This window comes from Mauremys mutica, chromosome 18 (assembly GCF_020497125.1).
Source record: "Mauremys mutica isolate MM-2020 ecotype Southern chromosome 18, ASM2049712v1, whole genome shotgun sequence".
NCBI lineage: Eukaryota > Metazoa > Chordata > Testudines > Geoemydidae > Mauremys > Mauremys mutica.
The window spans coordinates 19,988,539-20,006,346 of record NC_059089.1 but is presented as its reverse complement, the minus strand read 5'-3'; the positions used below and the strand labels follow the sequence as shown (position 1 = coordinate 20,006,346).

Genomic DNA, 17,808 nt, shown 5'->3' with positions numbered 1-17,808 from the left:
TTTCCCTCATGTGTTTATACCCAACCTTTGAGGCCCTGCCATTGACCAGGATCCTAACATTGGCTGTGATCTATTGAAAGAGTTGACGAGTCTCTCTCAGTGTATTACCTGCTGATGGTAACTGTACTCTGCCTATATGGGGCTCTCTGTATGTATCACACTGTGAACAGGACCAAAGCCTGCCCCAAGCATTCTTTGCTTGTCTGCGTGTGGGCTCTGAGTAGAGGATGCTCTGTAGCAGCCGAGTGTGCCTTATCCACTAGGTTATGCTGGCATTCCCCCCTAAGTGACACTTCAGTCCATGGTGTGGACTAGACCCCTGGGATATGAAAAGAAAGAGACTAGTAAATCAGACAGGCTATTGCAAATCCCGAGCTGGGCGTGGCCAAAGGCTTTCCTGAAATGGGTGTCTTTAGTCCACAGAGTATTGTGATAGTCTGCCTCCCCCGGGTGCTGAGAAGAAACATAGCGTTTATCTAGGAAATCTAACAGGCCCGTACAGGTTGTTGCAGTCTGGTTTATTACAGTAAAAATATACCTTACACTAAGTATAAATACATATGTAAATGTACAAGCAAAGGAGGGGAGAGTGTTTTGAGTCACCGGATTGCGTATTAGCGGAAAGTAGCCTAGACCCAGCACAAACGTTTATGCTTCACATCCTGGGCCAGAGCCATTGGAATTACTTTGGATTTACACTGGGGTAACTGAGAGCAGGATTTGGTCCTTTTCCTCCTGGCAGTAAATGAATTCTCCACTTGCATCATGTCTTTCCTATCTGTAGGAGAGTCTCTGCAGGGCTTTTTGTTTCATTCATCAGTGCTGGGGTAAAGAGAGGGACAAAGGAACCAATGCTGCATCCCAGCCACAGGCTAAACACGGTGATGTCCCTGTCTGACACAGTGTCCCAGGCTGACTTGGTTGGGGCTGCATTGCCCCTCTCATTTAAAGGCACTTCTCTCCCTAACATAGCACTTTGCCCTTCTCTAGTGTCTTCCAGCTGAGGATCTCAAAGCACTTGACAAACCTGGTACATTAATCTTTATAATATCTCTGTGAGGTGAAGTATCATCTCCATTTTACAGATGTGGAAACTGAGTCAGAGAGAGGGGAAGTGCCCTGCCTAGGGTCACATAGTCAGGATGTAGCAGCGCCAAGGAAAGAACCCATGGCTCTTGTTCTCAGCCCTGTGCTTTAACCGCTAGAGCAGAGAGAGAAGGAAATACTGCTACTTTGCCTTGCTAATACTTGTAGGGTACTCGCCTACTAATGTGATGGGTGCAAGATGGATAGATCAGCTTCTTCTTTATAAGAGTGACAGGAAACAAAATTCCCCACGGTCCTGAATACCGAGTAGCTCAGAAGTCCATGTAGGTAGCCAGGTGGTACTAATATGGGCATGTAGGGTCTGATTTTTTTACTGCTCTCCCCTGCAACTCTATTGTAAGATAAACATGCAGTGCTACATATTTTTCACCTGATAACAAAAAGACTCCTGTTGAAAGAATGTGAGGCTAGGTGTATGTGCCCCAAATGTATGCCCTCTGTGGGAACCCTGTCTTAGCTGAGCGGAGCTCATTGCATGCAAATTATTTGCATGCCCAGGCCTTATCTTCCTAACCATCGAAGTAGAGCGTGGTTAGGGAGCCGGGCACAGATTGCTAGTCAGTTGGTGCCATCAACCCAGGAGTCCCTCTGTGTTGCCAGTGGATGAGATGAGCCAGATCCTGCACTCATTGTAAATCCAGAGTAATGATGACTCCGGGGGATTTACACTGGAGTAACTGAGATCAGAGCCTGGCCCAGTGCCTTTGATAAAACTAGACAGTGAGTGATCCCGCCGGTGCCATTCTTGGTCACGCACAGGGGGATGTGGGGTAACACCAGGGAGGAGGATGTTGCTGTGCCAGTCCGGCAGGGAATCCGGGCAGAGATAAGCATTTAACAAGGTGGGTGCCCCAAGCCAAGCAGAGGGAGAGACGAGGCCAGAATACTGGTGGGATTCCATGTGGCTGGGAGTAGGGGCTCCAGGACCGAGCTGGGGGTGTGCTCTCACTTCAAGCAGTGCTGGGTCTCCCTGTGCCGCCGCAGGTCCACCTTGCGCTGGAAGCCCTTGGCGCAGAGCTCACAGCTGAAGGGCTTGAAGCCGGTGTGCTTGCGGCTGTGGGTGATGAGATTGGAGCTCTGGCTGAAGGCTTTGCCGCACACTTGGCACTTATGGGGCTTCTCCCCTGTGGGACAAAACAAACCATCACGGATCCAAACTGAGGTGGCTGTCTGTGCTGGGCCGACGGCTCGGGCAGTGCGGGTCTGTTAGCCACACACTGCCCTGCTGATGTGCCGCCACGAGGCCCTGGAGGGACCACCTGCAGGGCTGAGAGGGGAGCTCGGCCTGCAGAGCCCATTCAGTCCCTGGCCTCTCTGCCGCGGCTGCTCAGTCAGTGCCCCCTCTGCTCTTTTTCACCCTCTTTTTGTCATTGCATCTTTTTTCTCATTCCCCGTCTCTGATCCCTGCACCCCTTCCCCAGCTCTCCCAATCAGAACACAAACTCAAACCCTCTACACTAGGGAAATTGGGCTCATCCCTCCCGCTTGGCATTACGGACTGGGTCACAAAGGGAAACATTCAACCCCTCCAGGGGGCCAGAGGGACGTCATTGGGGCCGGACCTCGTGCTGCCCCCCCTGGACAGGTGTGACTGCATCTATCATACCCTCTGACATACATGCAACATTAAAAACACATATGATGAGCCCACAATTGGGCTCACCATCAGCATCTTTCTGTACGTCATCTCAGTGCATTTGCACAAGTGTGTGCATGAACATCGGGCTCACGGGTCTGTGTGCACATGTGTGTGCATGAATGTTGTGGGCTCAGGTGCACATGTACACGTGTGCGTGTTATTGTTGTCAGCTCAGGTGCACGCATATGTGTGACTGGTGTGTGTGCGTGTGAGTGCATCTGTATGCGTAACTGCTGTGGGCTCGGGGTGTGTGTGTTTTGTGTCAGAAAGGTTTCTCACCGGTATGAATGTAGGTGTGTTTCTTCATGTCTGATTTCTGGTGGAAGCGCTTGCCGCAGTACTGGCAGGGGTAGGGCCGCGTGTCTGAATGGATCAGGAGGTGGGTGGACAATGTGGACGAGCGTTTAAAAGTCTTTCCACACATCTTACACTCAAAGCTTCTCTCCTGTTGGGGGAAATGAAATTTTGGGGATCAGATTTGTCATTCACAGGTGAAGTGATGGAGTCGAAAGCGAGTAGAAAACTAGGCAGGCTAGCAAGTTAAACAATACGAATCAGGTAATCCTCTCCTAGGAATACTATTATTATTATTCATTTGTATTGCAGTAGCACACAGGAGCAACTCGTCGTGGACCAAGAGGACCCCATTGTGCTAGGTGCTGTCCAAACACAGGATAAAAAAGTCTCTTCCCCAAACAGCTTACAGGAGTCTGAGCCACTAGATTGTGTCGTGCAGGAGGAGGTGAATCACAGGAGGAAACTATTGCAAATGAACTTCAGACTTGTGGAGGGATTTACCAAGAAGAGCATTGAGATTTGTGAGAACAGAGAGCCAAGAATGAGGTCCATTGTCCTCAGTCCGCCTGGCCGTTGTGGCTTTGTAAATGTTCTTGGCACTGGTGTTGCTCTGTTGGTGTGTCTGCAGGAAGGCTGTTGTGTTTACCTGCTGGGGATTCCCCCTTTGTTATAACAGATGGATGTCAGCCAAATCCTGGTATCCAAATACTCTCAAACTTTGGGGAGGCTCAGACCTGAATGTCACAGGGCGCCCGTCTTGCTACAGTGGACTGAGCCAAACCCCTGGTTATCCAGACAACCCCTTAACTCTTAGGACATTTGGATCTGGCTCCAGATCTGAATGTTGTGGCTCAGACCCATCTCTAGTTATGTCTCTTCCCTCCCAAACTCTCTGCTATTTTTCAAGAGGGCCTGCCAATTAAAGTCCAGCAAATGATATCATGTCATGTGAGGTGTGTGCCACCTCACCTAGCAAGGAGGACTCAGCACGAGCCGGGATTTGCCCAGACTCTGCTTTGAGGTATCAGAGGAGCCAACCCCTTTGGCAATTCAGTGCCACGGGTGACTCTGCAATCCCATCGGCTCCCTGTTGGCTACCAACCTGGGAGTGGACGTTCGTGTGCTGCTCCAGGCTCACAGCATGTCCAAAGGTTTTGCCGCACACATCACAAGCAAAGGGCCGCGTCCCACTGTGAGATCTTCGGACATGGACCTCCAGCCCATGTGGGGTGGAGAATACCTAGAAGAGGAAAACTGCCAATGAGGATCCTGCGAGCCAGCCATGTCTCCAACTCTATTTTCCAGTTCCCTCTCTTTGTCAGATGTTTCCCTCCAGCTGCCCGTATTAGCTGAGCCCAATCACAGAACTATTTCCCCAGCCAGGAGAGTGAATGGCCAGCTGTCTTTGCTAGTTCTACTTCTGGGCTAGTCAAAATGAGGTGCTCTTATTTACCAGCAGAGAGGGACTCAAACCAAACCCCTGGGTGCACACCCGCTCTTCCCAAACTTTCACGCTGGCTCTGAACATGGCAGCTAGCCTTACTCTCCCAGTGGGCTGAGCCAAAACTCTAGATCCAAACTCTGACGATGTTCAGATTCAGATCCAGATCCAGCTCTGTGGCTTATGCCAATCTCTGCTCAGCAGAGCCAGGTTCTTGTTTACAGAGACCTTCTGCTGTCATCTTGATAGTGGCTGGTAGTGTAGGTACCAGTGCAGGAGCTATACTTTTGGTGTGGCATGGGTGGGGGAGCACTGAGCACCAAGTACATATATTGCCCACATAGGCTCCCGGTGCCCTTGGCCATATCGGACCCCTGGTATCCATCCTCCAGCTGGGTCCCTTGTACCTTAAATCAAGCCTGTGGGACACTGGTGTATGTATGTGATGAAAATCACCCCAGGCTCCTCCCCAGCCCTATGGCTTCAGTGGGTGATGCACCTTGTTGCACTTCACACAGTGGTACGTCTCCATGTCCGGTGAGTAACGCATGCTGTAATCAAGAGGCGGCTCAGAGCTCGGCAGGAGGTGGCTGCCATACAGACTAACTGAGCGCTCCAGGAGGGCTGACTGCATGCTGGAAGACATCTGCCTGTAGCTGTACGGAGAATGGAAGGCGTCCCAAGAGAAACTGGGCTTGTAGAAGGTGGGGGTGCTTGTGGACTTGCTGCAGCCCTTAACTTGCAGAGCTGGGACTGATGTCTCTGAGGTGGCAAAGGAGAAGGAGAACAGATTGGCAGGCTTTCTGCTTTGCCTGGGTACTCATGCAAATGCTCCCAGACCTGCTCGGCACAGTCATTTTATTACTGCTTAATATCTGTAATGAGAATACCTGACTCAGGAAAGCTACAGGGAAAGATTAGTAACCAGTGCGCTTCCTTTCAAACGCTGATCTCATCTACAGATGGGCCTAAGCCACAGCATTCAGATCAGGATTCAGTCTCTTTCATGGATGCCCAGGCCAGGCCAGGGCTTTGGGAGAACCTGTGAAATGACACTAGGGCAGTCTGGGAGCTACAGCCTCAGAGAGAACTGCAGGGTGTGGCTGTGCCTCAGTAATAAGTCCCCTTTGCATTCGCTACTGTCTCTTCTCTCTTGTGGGGGAAACTACAGAACAAGCTCACGGTTAGGAGGGTTTGACATGTTTCTAGTCTCAGTCTGAAATTTATGGCCATGCTGTCGGGCATGACACACATCTGTCCCAGAAGCACAGAGGGAAATGCTGCCCGTGGGAAATACAGAAAAGCCTTCTCATAACTCTGGTAGGTGGGCAGGGCTGTCTTACTTCTGCTGTACGTGGTCTAGGAGCCACCCTACACACAAATCTGTCCCAGCGTACTGTGGCTGGATTAGCTTCATGTTGCTGATACTCCAGGCAGGGCAGTTAATACCTCCCAACAGCTCAGCTTGTACTTCCTAGTTTGGTGCAGTGCCTGTCAATGGCCTGCTACGTACAAGCAGACTGGGCAACCTACCGCAGACCGAGAACAGAGGGGTTCAGGTACTGTCATCAGGTGGTGCTCTGAGTGTGGTGGTATGGACGTGTGTGCACATGTAGGGTCATATGCAACCATGACAGTAACAACCTCGGTCTGTCTCTCAATCACCAACATCTCTAAGGTGCCCATACTGTAGTAACCATATGCCAAGCTCATCAGGTTTAAAGGCCACCAGGGCCTGTGAGGTAGGGAAGAGATGCTTCCAGCACTCATGTTACCTTGGCTGATATGAGACTTCCCTTTAACATGGGGCTAGTGGTCCTGGTGCCGATGGCCCAGGACATTCCTACATTCAGATGTTGGCTGTGAAGGCGAGCTAGTGGATGAAACCCTCTCAGAATCACTAGGCCTTTAGTTGGCCAATACCTCATATAATGTGGAAGAATATCTCTTGATCCCTATTTATTCTGAGGGCCTCATTACCAAAGCAACAACCATCATACAATTCTTTGATTCATGAACCATTTAGGGCCAGGTTTTCAAAAGGGCTCAGCTCTGCCATAAACAGTGTGATCAGAGGTGTCACAATGGGAGCCAGCTGGGCACTGAAGTCTTTTGAAAATCTGACCCCAATTGTAGGTGCCGAGCATGTGAAAATCAGGCCCTGAGCTCTTTGGAGAGCCTGGCCCTGTATAGCTAACCTTGAGCTGGAGGCCCTGACAGTGTCCTGTTCAGATACAGGGCAGGCGCACCTTCTTCCTTCAGTCCAGCATGGTCCTTGTCTTGTTTTGGAACAAGGCATTCCGGGTACTCGCTTTTGAACTCTGTGTTGAAGGTCCTGACTTCTTCTGACGACTTGTCACACGGGGCTGCGATCAGAATGGCATCAGGGTTAATTTATTCTAGCTGGCAAAATATCAATATTGTAATGAGTTAGTGAGTGTGTTTGAATGAGTGTGTCTGTGTATGTGCACCATTGTCCTCTGGTGGATGGAATCAGAACTGCTTAACTGTGTGTCATAAGCCCTGTAGTGCTAATGGAGATTATTCTTAGCTCCAGAGTCAGGGCCTGTGCATGCTGGAGAAGAAAAATCTGAATTCTATCATTGCCTTGATGGTCCAAGTGGCAAACCATGGACTGGGAAGAGGGAAGCAGGGAGGAAGAAGTGGGGCACTTGGTATGCAGCAGGCTGACAGCCATGAAATCCTAAGTGCCCAGGGGTTTGTTACAGTAAGTTGCACATATATAACATCTTTCATTCACATGCTTAACAAATTCAGCCTCACCGCCCTTCCTGCAGATAGTTCAGGATTATTATTCCCATTTTCTAGACAGATAAACTGAGGTTAAAGGGCTTGTCACATTGTGGCAGAGCTGGAAACAGAGCCCAGAAGTCTCCTCCCTACCCGTGTTCAGTGACCCTCACATTTCTCTACACCTGGCCAGGCCATCTCTAAAACAGACCCACCACCTTTTGCTGGTTAGCAATAGGAGATGTAATGAGCCTGTTCCAAGTGTCTGAACTGGTCTGAGGCCCAGTACTGGTTTCACCTCTCTCCTTGCTCAGCAGTGTGTTGACCAGGGGCGGCTCTATGTTTTTTGCCGCCCCAAGCACGGCAGGCAGGCGGCTTTCAGCGGTGCACCTGCGGGCGGTCTGCTGGTCACGTGTCTTTGGTGGCGTACCTGCGGGAAGTCTGCCGGTGCTGCGCCATCAGTGTCCCCACTGCTGAATTGTCGCTGAAGCCGCGGGACCAGCGGACCTCCTGCTGGCGCGCCGCTGAAAGCCGCCTGCCTGCCACCCTCACAGCGACCGGCAGGCCACCCCCCGCGGCTTGCTGCCCCAGGCATGCGCTTGCTGCGCTGGTGCCTGGAGCCGCCTCAGGTGTTGACCTTGGAAATGGGAGGAGTTGGACTATCTGGAAAGGGAGAGTGTCATAGATTTCAGAAAAGGCTGGGGTTTCTTGAGGGTAATAGACATCAGAGAAAGGGCCAAACCCTTCCTTGGTACTGAACTGGACAATAGGACTCTCCAAAGGATGGGGATTTCCCATGCTGTCTCTTTACTTCTTCCCATGAGGGTATGGTAGGGGCAGGCTTTGGTTTCACAGACAGGGCCAAAACAAACTGTAAATTGAGCCTGAATTTGAATAAAGTAAGTTTGAATGGTGCCTGAGGGGTGCAGATAACTGCCCCATCTGTCCTGCTCCAGTGACATCTGTGGGAGAATGCATGGGGGTGGGGTGGGGTTGGTAGGGGCGGGTAATCCATCCACAAAAGAAGGCTGATTTAAGTGCAGGCAACACACATCAGCTTGCCCCTCAACTTCCTCACTGTGAAATAGTCAGGGGGCAATTCCTTTCACAGGCATGACTACACTGGTATCCTGTCACCCCTCCATCCTGCTGTGAAATCCCTTGCAACTCACCGGCAGTTGGTAACGCACAGACAGTGGGGTATAGACAGACATAGGGTACACTGCAGCTGGGGGTGTGATTTGCAGCTCGGGGAGAGATATCTGTGTTCACTGCACCCTAGCTTAGGAGTGAGGATGCTGTGGGGCAGGCTTCAGCACCACCCGTGCAAGGTAGTGTGCACCTCGATGTGTACCTAGTCCCCACGGAAGCCCAGGCCATAGTGTCCTTGCTTCTATTTGTAGTGAGCTCGCTAGTGCAGGTATATCTGCCATTCACACCCGCAGGTGCAGCATAGACATCCCCAAAGCGACAGTGTATGGATGGGGCATAGACAAAGAGTGTATGTGTGGCAAATAGGTATACAGGCAGCATGGTTAGGAGTCAGGGAAAATTCAGCCACCATCTCCAAGCATTTCTGATCGCTAGTGGATGTTTGCTGGAATCAGCTGCCTTTGCTGAACATAAGTACAGCGAGATCCACACCGGTTTCATTGCATGTACTAAAACTGCCCTCTGGGGGAAAATGGGAATAAATATTGATATTTAAAATGAAAGAAAGCAGAAGAAGGGAGGGTTTTTTGCAGTGATTTCCCTGCAACCAAGGCAGAGATCTGGAAATCAATAGAAACACATTTATTCAAACGTTTAAATCCATATGTGTGAGCAAAGCCCTCCAATATAGTATGGTGTCTCTGCACTGCCCCTGGAATCACTAAACCATCACGTCAAAGGGGAGATACAGACAGAGGCCAAATGCAGTTTCTGAAAAAAAGGTGCAGTTCCATTGACTTCAGCAGGGTTGTACCTATTTATGCCAGCAGCAGATTTGGTCTAGAGGGAGTGCAAGAGAGAAAGCATGCAGCGGGGAAGCCAGTGTCTGTGTATTGGGGCTCTTCACTCACTGTTCAATCAGTTCAAAACTCACTATTTACTCAAGCTAAACTCCCATTCACTTCAATGGGCAAGCTACTTAAATTGGTTCCCAGCTGTGTTATACTGCCAGCGTGGCTTTCCGACTGCGGTTTGACTTGGTGTACTTCAGCAAGCCCAGAGGATGGATCTGACTCACCAAGGCAGAGCGATGGTATGGGATCCCATGTGGAAACAGGCAGGTCCTCTTCCACAGAGTGGTGCTGGTGGTAGGTATGGGCCTTCTTACTCTTCACCAAAAAAGAACGTGGCATTTTCCAGGCACTGCCTGGGCAGAAACACTGAAGGATGGGATAAATAATGGTGAGGGACAGAAATGTTTTCTATCACTCCCCACGCTCCTATCCCCCAGCTCCTGGTGCTTTGATGACCAGAAATAAAACCCATATGTCATGTTTATGGATGAACAACCTATACGGAGACAGAGCATTCAGTTGAAAGATTCTGCTCCCCCTATCCCTAGCCAGTCAAAGAGGAGTGGCTGCAGGGAATTAGGAGCTGGGATGGATTCCCAACTCCAGGACAGGAAACTGAAACCCATGGACAGGGCAAGAGGAGCACCATGTCATTTTCAGACACTGTTTGTCACTGGCTGCAGAGATGACAGCAAATCTCAAAGTGCTTTAATAAAGATTTAAACCTTATAAGCCCCTCCCCCTGCCCCCTCCCCAGGCAAAGAAGTATTATCTTTATTTTACAGAGGGAGAAAGTGAGGCACGTTGAGGTTAAATGATTTGCCCAAGGCCACACAGTGAGTCAGTGGCAAAGTCGAGAACTGAACGCAGAACTCCTATTCCCCAGCTCTAGCCACTAAACAATGCTGCATCTCTGATTCTATTCTTTTGAATGTACAACAAAGTAGGAGAGCTGTCAGGAAAACATTTCTTTGGGCCGGGGCTGTCTTTCTGTTCTGTCTCTCTACAGTGCCTAGCACAATGGGGTCCTATTCCATGACGGGACTCCTAGGTGCTGCCACAATACAAACACTAGTGATGATAACAACAACAAAACAATGTGAAAGACATGCTGAATAATGGCAGAGAGGGAGCCTTGATCTGATGTGGGGTGAAGCTCTTTAATGTACATGACATTTCTTTACCAGCGCTGCATGATGATTTGGCTTTTTAGCTGACAAATGACAGTCAAAGCAATGGCATGGCAGAAGTGCTGAGTGGGAAAGGGTTACACGCTGTCTCTGAAACAAACACCATGAGGCTGTTGAAATGCACGAGTTAGAAACAAACATAAAATGCTGAAATTTAATCATATGAAATTCCCTTGCAATGCATCTGTTATCTTTAGTACCCAGGCCTACTCCCTGCCCACTTCCCAAGGGCTAATAACTGGCCTTGTGTTAGAGAACACGGGAAAGTGTTCAACGTTAGACACTACAAGGAGATCAGCTGATCTCTTATTTGCATGCATATTTGCATTTTTCCCTATGCTTGTTCAGTACAGTGGCAGTAAAAGCAAAGCCTGGTATATTTTACCCTGGAAAGCTTGTAGTAAATCCTGGGTCTATGTTGACAGGGAAGTGTTCTTCTCCCCCTTTCCCTCCCACACATGAGAACAGTTGAAGCGTAATGTACATATTTACTGAAAAAAGCCCAGCACCTGTGGAGCAAGAATGACCTGAAATGTCTCAGTGAGGCAGCATAGGGCAGCCAGGGAAAGTTGTGAATGGATCATGGAAATACAGCAACTAGGGATGGGAAAAGTCTCTGAGTTCAGCTAGTCCATTCTCCAGGGCCCAGTGCAGAAAATGACCTTAAGTATTCGAAATACAATTGTATAGGCTAGTGCTTTGTCCAGTGTTGTCTTAAGTGCCCCAAGGGACAGGGGAACAGATTTCCAAAAGCATTTAGGTGCCAGAAGATGCAAATAGTGTCTAGTGTGATTTACAAAAGGGCCTGCATAGGATAGGTGCCTACGTCCTATTTAAGTCAATGAGAGTTAGGCACCTAACTAGTTTAGGTGCTTTTGTAAATCACACCAGTCACCCCATCCTCATCTTTAGGAACCTAAATACCTTTGTAAATCTGGCCCAGGGCTCCTATCACTTAATAATCCATCTTTGGGCCAAATCTTGAACTCCCTAGTCAGTTTTTACTCTGAAATAGGCTCATCTGGTTTTCTTCACATTTTACCAAGAAAATTGCAAGTGACTTGAGATTAACATGTGAAAGTTTGTGTCGCAAAATTTTTTTTTTTTATGTTAGAAAGTTAGCAGAGGGCACCAATATAGGGCTGAAAACGAACAGCGTATTTTAACCCTCAGTGTTGATTTGCAAGCAATGACTCCATATTACCTAGTTCTATTTACTTTCCCGTAACTCCCTAATGAGGCTTCTTTTAAGCATCACAAAGCTACAAGGCCCAATCCTGCAAATCAGTGTGTGTAGAACTTCCACTGAAGTCAATAGGAGTTTCCCAGGTGGGCTGTTTGCTGGATCGGGCCCACAGTGTTTCATTTAGATACACTGGGCCAAATTTTGCTCTCAATTCACTAGAGTAAATCTGGAATAGCTCCATAGAAATCAATGGAATTACTCCAGATTTACACCAGTATAACTGACAGCCAAATTTGGCTCAGTGTTTCTATGGCAGATAATGGCCTGTGCCTAGTTCAGCAATCTTTGATGCACTACTGAACGTTGCAAAAGGAAGTCCCCCCCCACCCCACATTACAGAGAAAACAGGAACTGGGAACCCAGAGTGTAGTTAATTAACTGCATCAGATTATATTTGTGATTCACACGACCAAATGTGAGGAAAGCTGGAAGCACAGATTGTGAGAGAAAAATATTATCTCCCTCTGAAACACAGATTATCAGTAACAAGTGGTCAACTGCTACTAATATCTAACCATGATATCAAGGGAAACCAGCACTATGGACCCCACCTTTAACAGACAACACCTTGTCTTATTTTATAGAATTGCCAACACTCCAGGATTGTCCTGGAGTCTCCAGGAATTGAAGATTAATTTTTAATTAAAGATTATGTCATGTGATGAAACCTCCAGGAATATGTACAACCAGCATTGGCAGCCCTATGTCTTAAGCAACCACTGAGTCTTCCAGAACAGTTTTGTTCAACCTTTAGTTTAAAATCCATCTTTTAGGGAGCCGGTTTTTGCTGATCTCTTTTGTGACAATCCCGTCCTTGGATGGTGATCATATAAGAAAGGTTTCACTGACTAGCCAAGGATGATTACCCAAAATGTGTTTGTTTTGGCTTCTTCTTGGTTCAAAAGAGAATGTAAATTCAAAGTCAGACTCATCAGAGTTACTTGTTTACTGCTCAGTTACAGAACGTGCAGCTGGCTACTATATTTTCCAAGCAGCCAGAGGAAGCCCCAGGGAGAGCGGCCAAGTTACAGTTTTGGCTTTCAGCATGGAAAAAATATTCCTAGATTTTTCAAAAGTGGCTAGTGATTTAGTGATTTTGGACTTTTTGATTTTTGGGTGCCTAACTTGAGACCCCTTAAAGGTCCTGATTTACAAAGGGTGGATGGTCAGCAATGTCTGAAAATCAGGCCCCGTTAATGCATCTTTGGTACCCGCAAAACTGAGGCACCCAAAGTTACTAGCCACTTTTGAAAATCTAGGCCAATGTTCACAATAATATCTTATATTTGCAGCGCACCTTCCATCCCAAAGGTTCCTAGAGCCTTTAGGACACTGTTGATAGGTGGTCAATAGAATTTATAGGGAACATCTCAAAAAATGTGTAAGATGTACTACAGTCACATTGTTACACTCAATGTACAAGAACTTCTATTAGAATGTCTTATTTTCAGGGGTTTCTGGCTTCTGTTTGAGCTGAGACATAGGGCCTGATCCTGCATTCCTTGTGCATCCCTGACTCGCACTGAAATGAATGGGAGTTTGCAGTGCACAAAAAATGCAGGATCAGGCCCTTTGTTGGTGCTGTAAAGGACTCCTGTGCTTGTCAGGAGACTGCTGTTATGGAGAGACAAATATAGTCTTTATAGCTTAGACCCTGATGCTGAAAACACTTACTACCGAGTGAAGCACTTACATCTGTGAGTAGTTCCATTGACTTCAATGGGAATACTCACAACAATAAGCAAAATTTGATAGCAGGTGTTTGCAGGATTGCACCCTATGGACCTAATCCTGAACACCGTCCAGAATCAGGCCTTACATTTGTAACATGTGTTCCATTATAAGACAGACATTCATCCCCTTGTAACTCCTGAAATTCAAGTCTCTCTATCTCCCAATTTGGAAAGTTAACTCTGAGATGAAGGAAGCTTTTTTCACTAGGTTTGAAGGAAATTAATGACAGACTTTTAGAGTTACAAATAAAATACATTTTCAGATGGGTTGATCACTGTACAAGGGCTCAGCCAGGGGAAAATATTTTCTTCTTCCTATAAACCTTATTTGATATTATAGTTTTTCCCCCAGTATTCTGGTGCAAAAGAAAAGAAAAACAAACAAAACCAAACCAAAGCACAAATCTTCTAAAAATAAAGAACTCTCTGTCTTACAGAAGATTCTACTTTATGAAGAAACCTCACTACAAGCTGCATGTATTTTAATTGTTTTGAGTGCTAACAAAATAAGAGGTTTTAGAGGCTCCTGACACTGGATCTTAAGTAGCATTCTAAAGACTTTCAGTCTTTTAAACCAAAATTTAAACTCACTAGTCCAGCCTTATAAAATTCTACTCACCAGGGATGAGTAATTTGTACTTGTTTTTAGTGGAGAGGTAAACATATAATTAGTTCTTCATTATCATGGTAAAGTCGGGCAAATGGATGTTGTGCCAGGGCTGGCAATTTTTCATTATAATTTTGCCCATGATGTGGATGGAAATACTTGCCCATCTGGGTTAAATACATTTTTAAAAAATAAAGTGATTTAAAAAGTGATTTCAGGATTGTTCATTAGCAGCCGGATTCATTGACTTCAGTGGGCACTGGATCGGGTGTCAAAGGATAAATAGCTTTGACAAGGTACTGTAAAGCAAATCCTTTATTCCTTTAATTCACAGGCTCACCCATCTTATGGGCTTGTCATTTGTCCATTCACCTGCCCAGTGCATTGAACCGATCTGGCTGTTATGTCCAGCGGGAGTTCAGACTTATTCCATATGCTAAAAATTATGCCACATTAATCAGCATATTTAAGAGGGGGAAAAACAAGTTAAATCAATTGGTAAACGGGAGCCAAAAATATGAAATAATATGGCCCAAATCCTCAACTGGTGTAAACTGGCATTGCTTCATTGAAGCGAATGGAGCTTTGCAAATGTACTTACAGTGAAGATGTGGCCCCATGAAAATATCAATTAAAAGAAAAAATGTCCTGTCCTCATTGCCGAGATACAAAGGGGCACAGCTGGAAATGAGTCCTGCTTCTAGGTGCTTGTTGTGACCTAGGTGTTGAAGGGCATACTAGTATCTTATCTCTACCTTTTTTTGCTATCATTCTCTGTTACTACTCACTTTAGTGTGTGTGCATGCACATGCCCGTGGGCACATGTTTAAGTTAAATCAATGTACAGTTTTTAAACGGTTTGATCATTTTATCTAAGCACCTTATTATCCTAAAACAATCCCCAGCACATGTAACTGACTCGTGTGGTGGAATATATCTGCAAACGCAAGAAAAGAAAAAAGAAAAGTTTATGAAGACACATCATAGGAATGAATTCAACAACGTTAGTAAATGTGTAAAAAAAAAAATCACCTGTTTTTGGGACTGTGGTTTGCAGGAATTAAGCTCAGCCTTGAAATCTCCCCAGACAAACCCCCCAGCAAGAGGTCTTCTCTTTCTCTTTCTGTGGCTCTTTCTTCCACTTTTTCACTTGGTAGCTGTCTTCTGAAATAGATACTTCTCCTTTTTTCTTTCTGTTTTTTTGCCCCTGTTCCCCTCCCTGATTTTTCAATCAGATTATTTGTGTCAAAATCTGGCGGTGAAGAAACAACCAATGGTGAAGCAGAGCCTGGACAGTATTTGCTTATCAAAACTTTCCAGGACTTTGAAAACTTGAAGAGAATTCATGTTGCTCAACTATGCTCCGTAGAAGCAGTGCCCTTAACACAGTGGGGCTTTCTGCTGGAATAGTCTTTTGTGATACTGACAACGTGCATGACACAGGGAAATAATGTACCAAACAGACTTTACAAAAAAAGAAATGGCTGTTAAGGAAGCTGTATTTGTATACACACTCACTTACACATCACTGCTAGACATCCCACCACTCTCTCTCATGCACACACTCACACACTTCAGTCTCATGCACAAAACCATTTAATGCACATACACAAGATTTTTTTTATTTCAAAGTGTATTTTTACCTCTGTAGTCTACATGGAAAAAAGGATTCGATACCTCCATCTAATATCTGCAAAAGATGCTTGTTAGTGATCTTGTATTTTTGCTAAGTGTATGCATGTAATGTATATACTTATTTATTTTTGTTGCATATATATCCAACTATAGATATGTATATACATGCAGATTTTTGTGTGTGTGTACACATCATCATTCATGTATGTTTTATATAAATATATATTTAGAAAAATGCAAGTTAATTAATAGACATCTTTCCAATATGCTTTTCAAGTGTAAAGATAAGAATTTGTACTTCTGTAGCTTCCTTCACCCAAGAATCACAAAGGAATTTACCAATATGAAACAACTGAACATCACAACATCTTTGTGAGGCACTTTGCAAATGGGGAAATCTAGTCACATAGAGGTAAACTGACTTGCCCCAAATCCCACAGTGAGCCTGTAGAGAGCTGGGAACAGAATCTGTGAGTTCTGAATACCAGCAACTTGCAATAATCACTAGACAGTGCTCTCACTTGCTGCACTGATAGTAATGTGATCTCCCCAAATAACATGCCAATAAAAACTTGCCCTCCACTTTCTCCTGTTCTCTCTGATCTTCCCTATCCGAGACACACTCGTATTATGGCATGTGCAAAGTGTTGTGCTCTATCAGCATGCTCAGCAATGTACAGAGCATGGAGTAGACAAGGTGTCTGCCCAAGGAGTTTACAATTTAAGAAGTGTAATCTTAGATCAGATCCATATTCATGTGTGGAGTACAGAACATGCTCGTGGATGCCATCAAAGAAATGCTTTCACTTAGTGGAGTTTTGCTGCTCAGTAGGAACCTTTTCAAATACACTTTATTTTTTGGAGAACCAGTGGAGTTACACCAGGAATCAACTTGTCCCTTTGTCCTATACAGTTCAACGTGGTGTAGGTATTAGGAAGCAATGCCGTTTCTTTTGCAGTTAAATGAGCTCCTGTTGCAATGTTGCAATCATCCCGAAGAAGTAAAGCTACTGTCTACATATAAGTGACAGGTATTTTATACTCTGCTCATAATATGCAGTGTTGTTATAGCCATAGTGGTCCCAGGATATTCGAGAGACAAGGTGGGTGAAGTAAAATATTTTATTGGGACAACATTTGTTGGTGTGAGAAACAAACTTTCAGGCTACACAGAGGAAGAGTTCTGTGTCGCTCGAAAACTTGTCTCTCCCACCAACAGAAGTTGGTCCACTGAAAGATATTACCTCATCCACCTTGTCTCTTTACTAATGACAGTTCTTGTGAGGTTTTCTGTTTATGGTGCCATCTACTGGTGCTATCTCAAATCACACGACACAGCCAGCCCCCAGCCCTTCAGACTCCTTACTTCCCCACGATACTAGACAAGGCGAGGGCCCTTGCTACAGGTTTCGTTGCAACATTTAGGTCTAGATCTAGACTTCTCCAAAGTTCAGAAAGATTCAGATCTTAAGTTTTTTGATTCTGTCACATCTGTGATTTTGCTGAATGATAATTAACTCTTGTTGTTTATAGAAGCAGCATCCCCCCTACCTCCTCCCTCCTATTCCCCCCCTTTGATTTTTATTTATCTAGCAGAGTTTTGCATGAAAGAAACTGTTCACAAAGCATTGTGCTGGCAAACTGATTTGCATCCTCTTAAACACAGACATTTGTGGTATTATATTTCCCCCTGCAAAAACATGCATTGTGAAAGAAAACCATTAAGGGAAATGGAACGTCAGGGGTTTTATATGAAGAGAATTGCAGGAATTAAACAAAAGGGAAAGATGAAAGGCTGGTGAAAGAGCTGAGATGTTATTTCCTGAAACACTTGGGGCCAGAATCTAGTTCTGGGACTGCAGTGGGGGAAAACAGCCACCCAATCAGGCCGGACTCTATTAGGCTTTGTTTGCTGGGCAAACTATGTAGGGAACCCAGCAATGTACTTAATAAAATCTCACCAAACCCATCTGGCTGAATCAGGTGTCACAGGCTCCAAAGGGTGTAGTGCCCAGGGCTCACTAGAAGGATGACAGCTAGATTTCTGGGCCTCAGTGACCAATGGGGAGGAGCCCAGCTGGAAATACGACATGTATACCAGCCAATCCACTGTCCCTGTTTGCCATAATCTCCCAAAGCAGAAATGTCCTTGCACA

General features: G+C 46.0%; 1 protein-coding gene across 1 annotated transcript; it reads right to left on the bottom strand.

Moving 5' to 3' along the window:
- Positions 1 to 519: 519 nt before the first annotated feature.
- Positions 520 to 15,195, bottom strand: GFI1B (growth factor independent 1B transcriptional repressor). The gene is made up of 7 exons (XM_044992328.1): positions 15,050 to 15,195; positions 9,466 to 9,607; positions 6,683 to 6,850; positions 4,984 to 5,246; positions 4,146 to 4,283; positions 3,026 to 3,191; positions 520 to 2,231 (listed from the first exon to the last, which is right to left on the bottom strand). Exons 2-7 carry the CDS (start codon positions 9,578 to 9,580, stop codon positions 2,053 to 2,055), a joined length of 1,029 nt encoding a protein of 342 aa, XP_044848263.1. The 5' UTR covers positions 9,581 to 9,607; positions 15,050 to 15,195; the 3' UTR covers positions 520 to 2,052.
- Between the last annotated feature and the right edge of the window lie 2,613 nt (positions 15,196 to 17,808).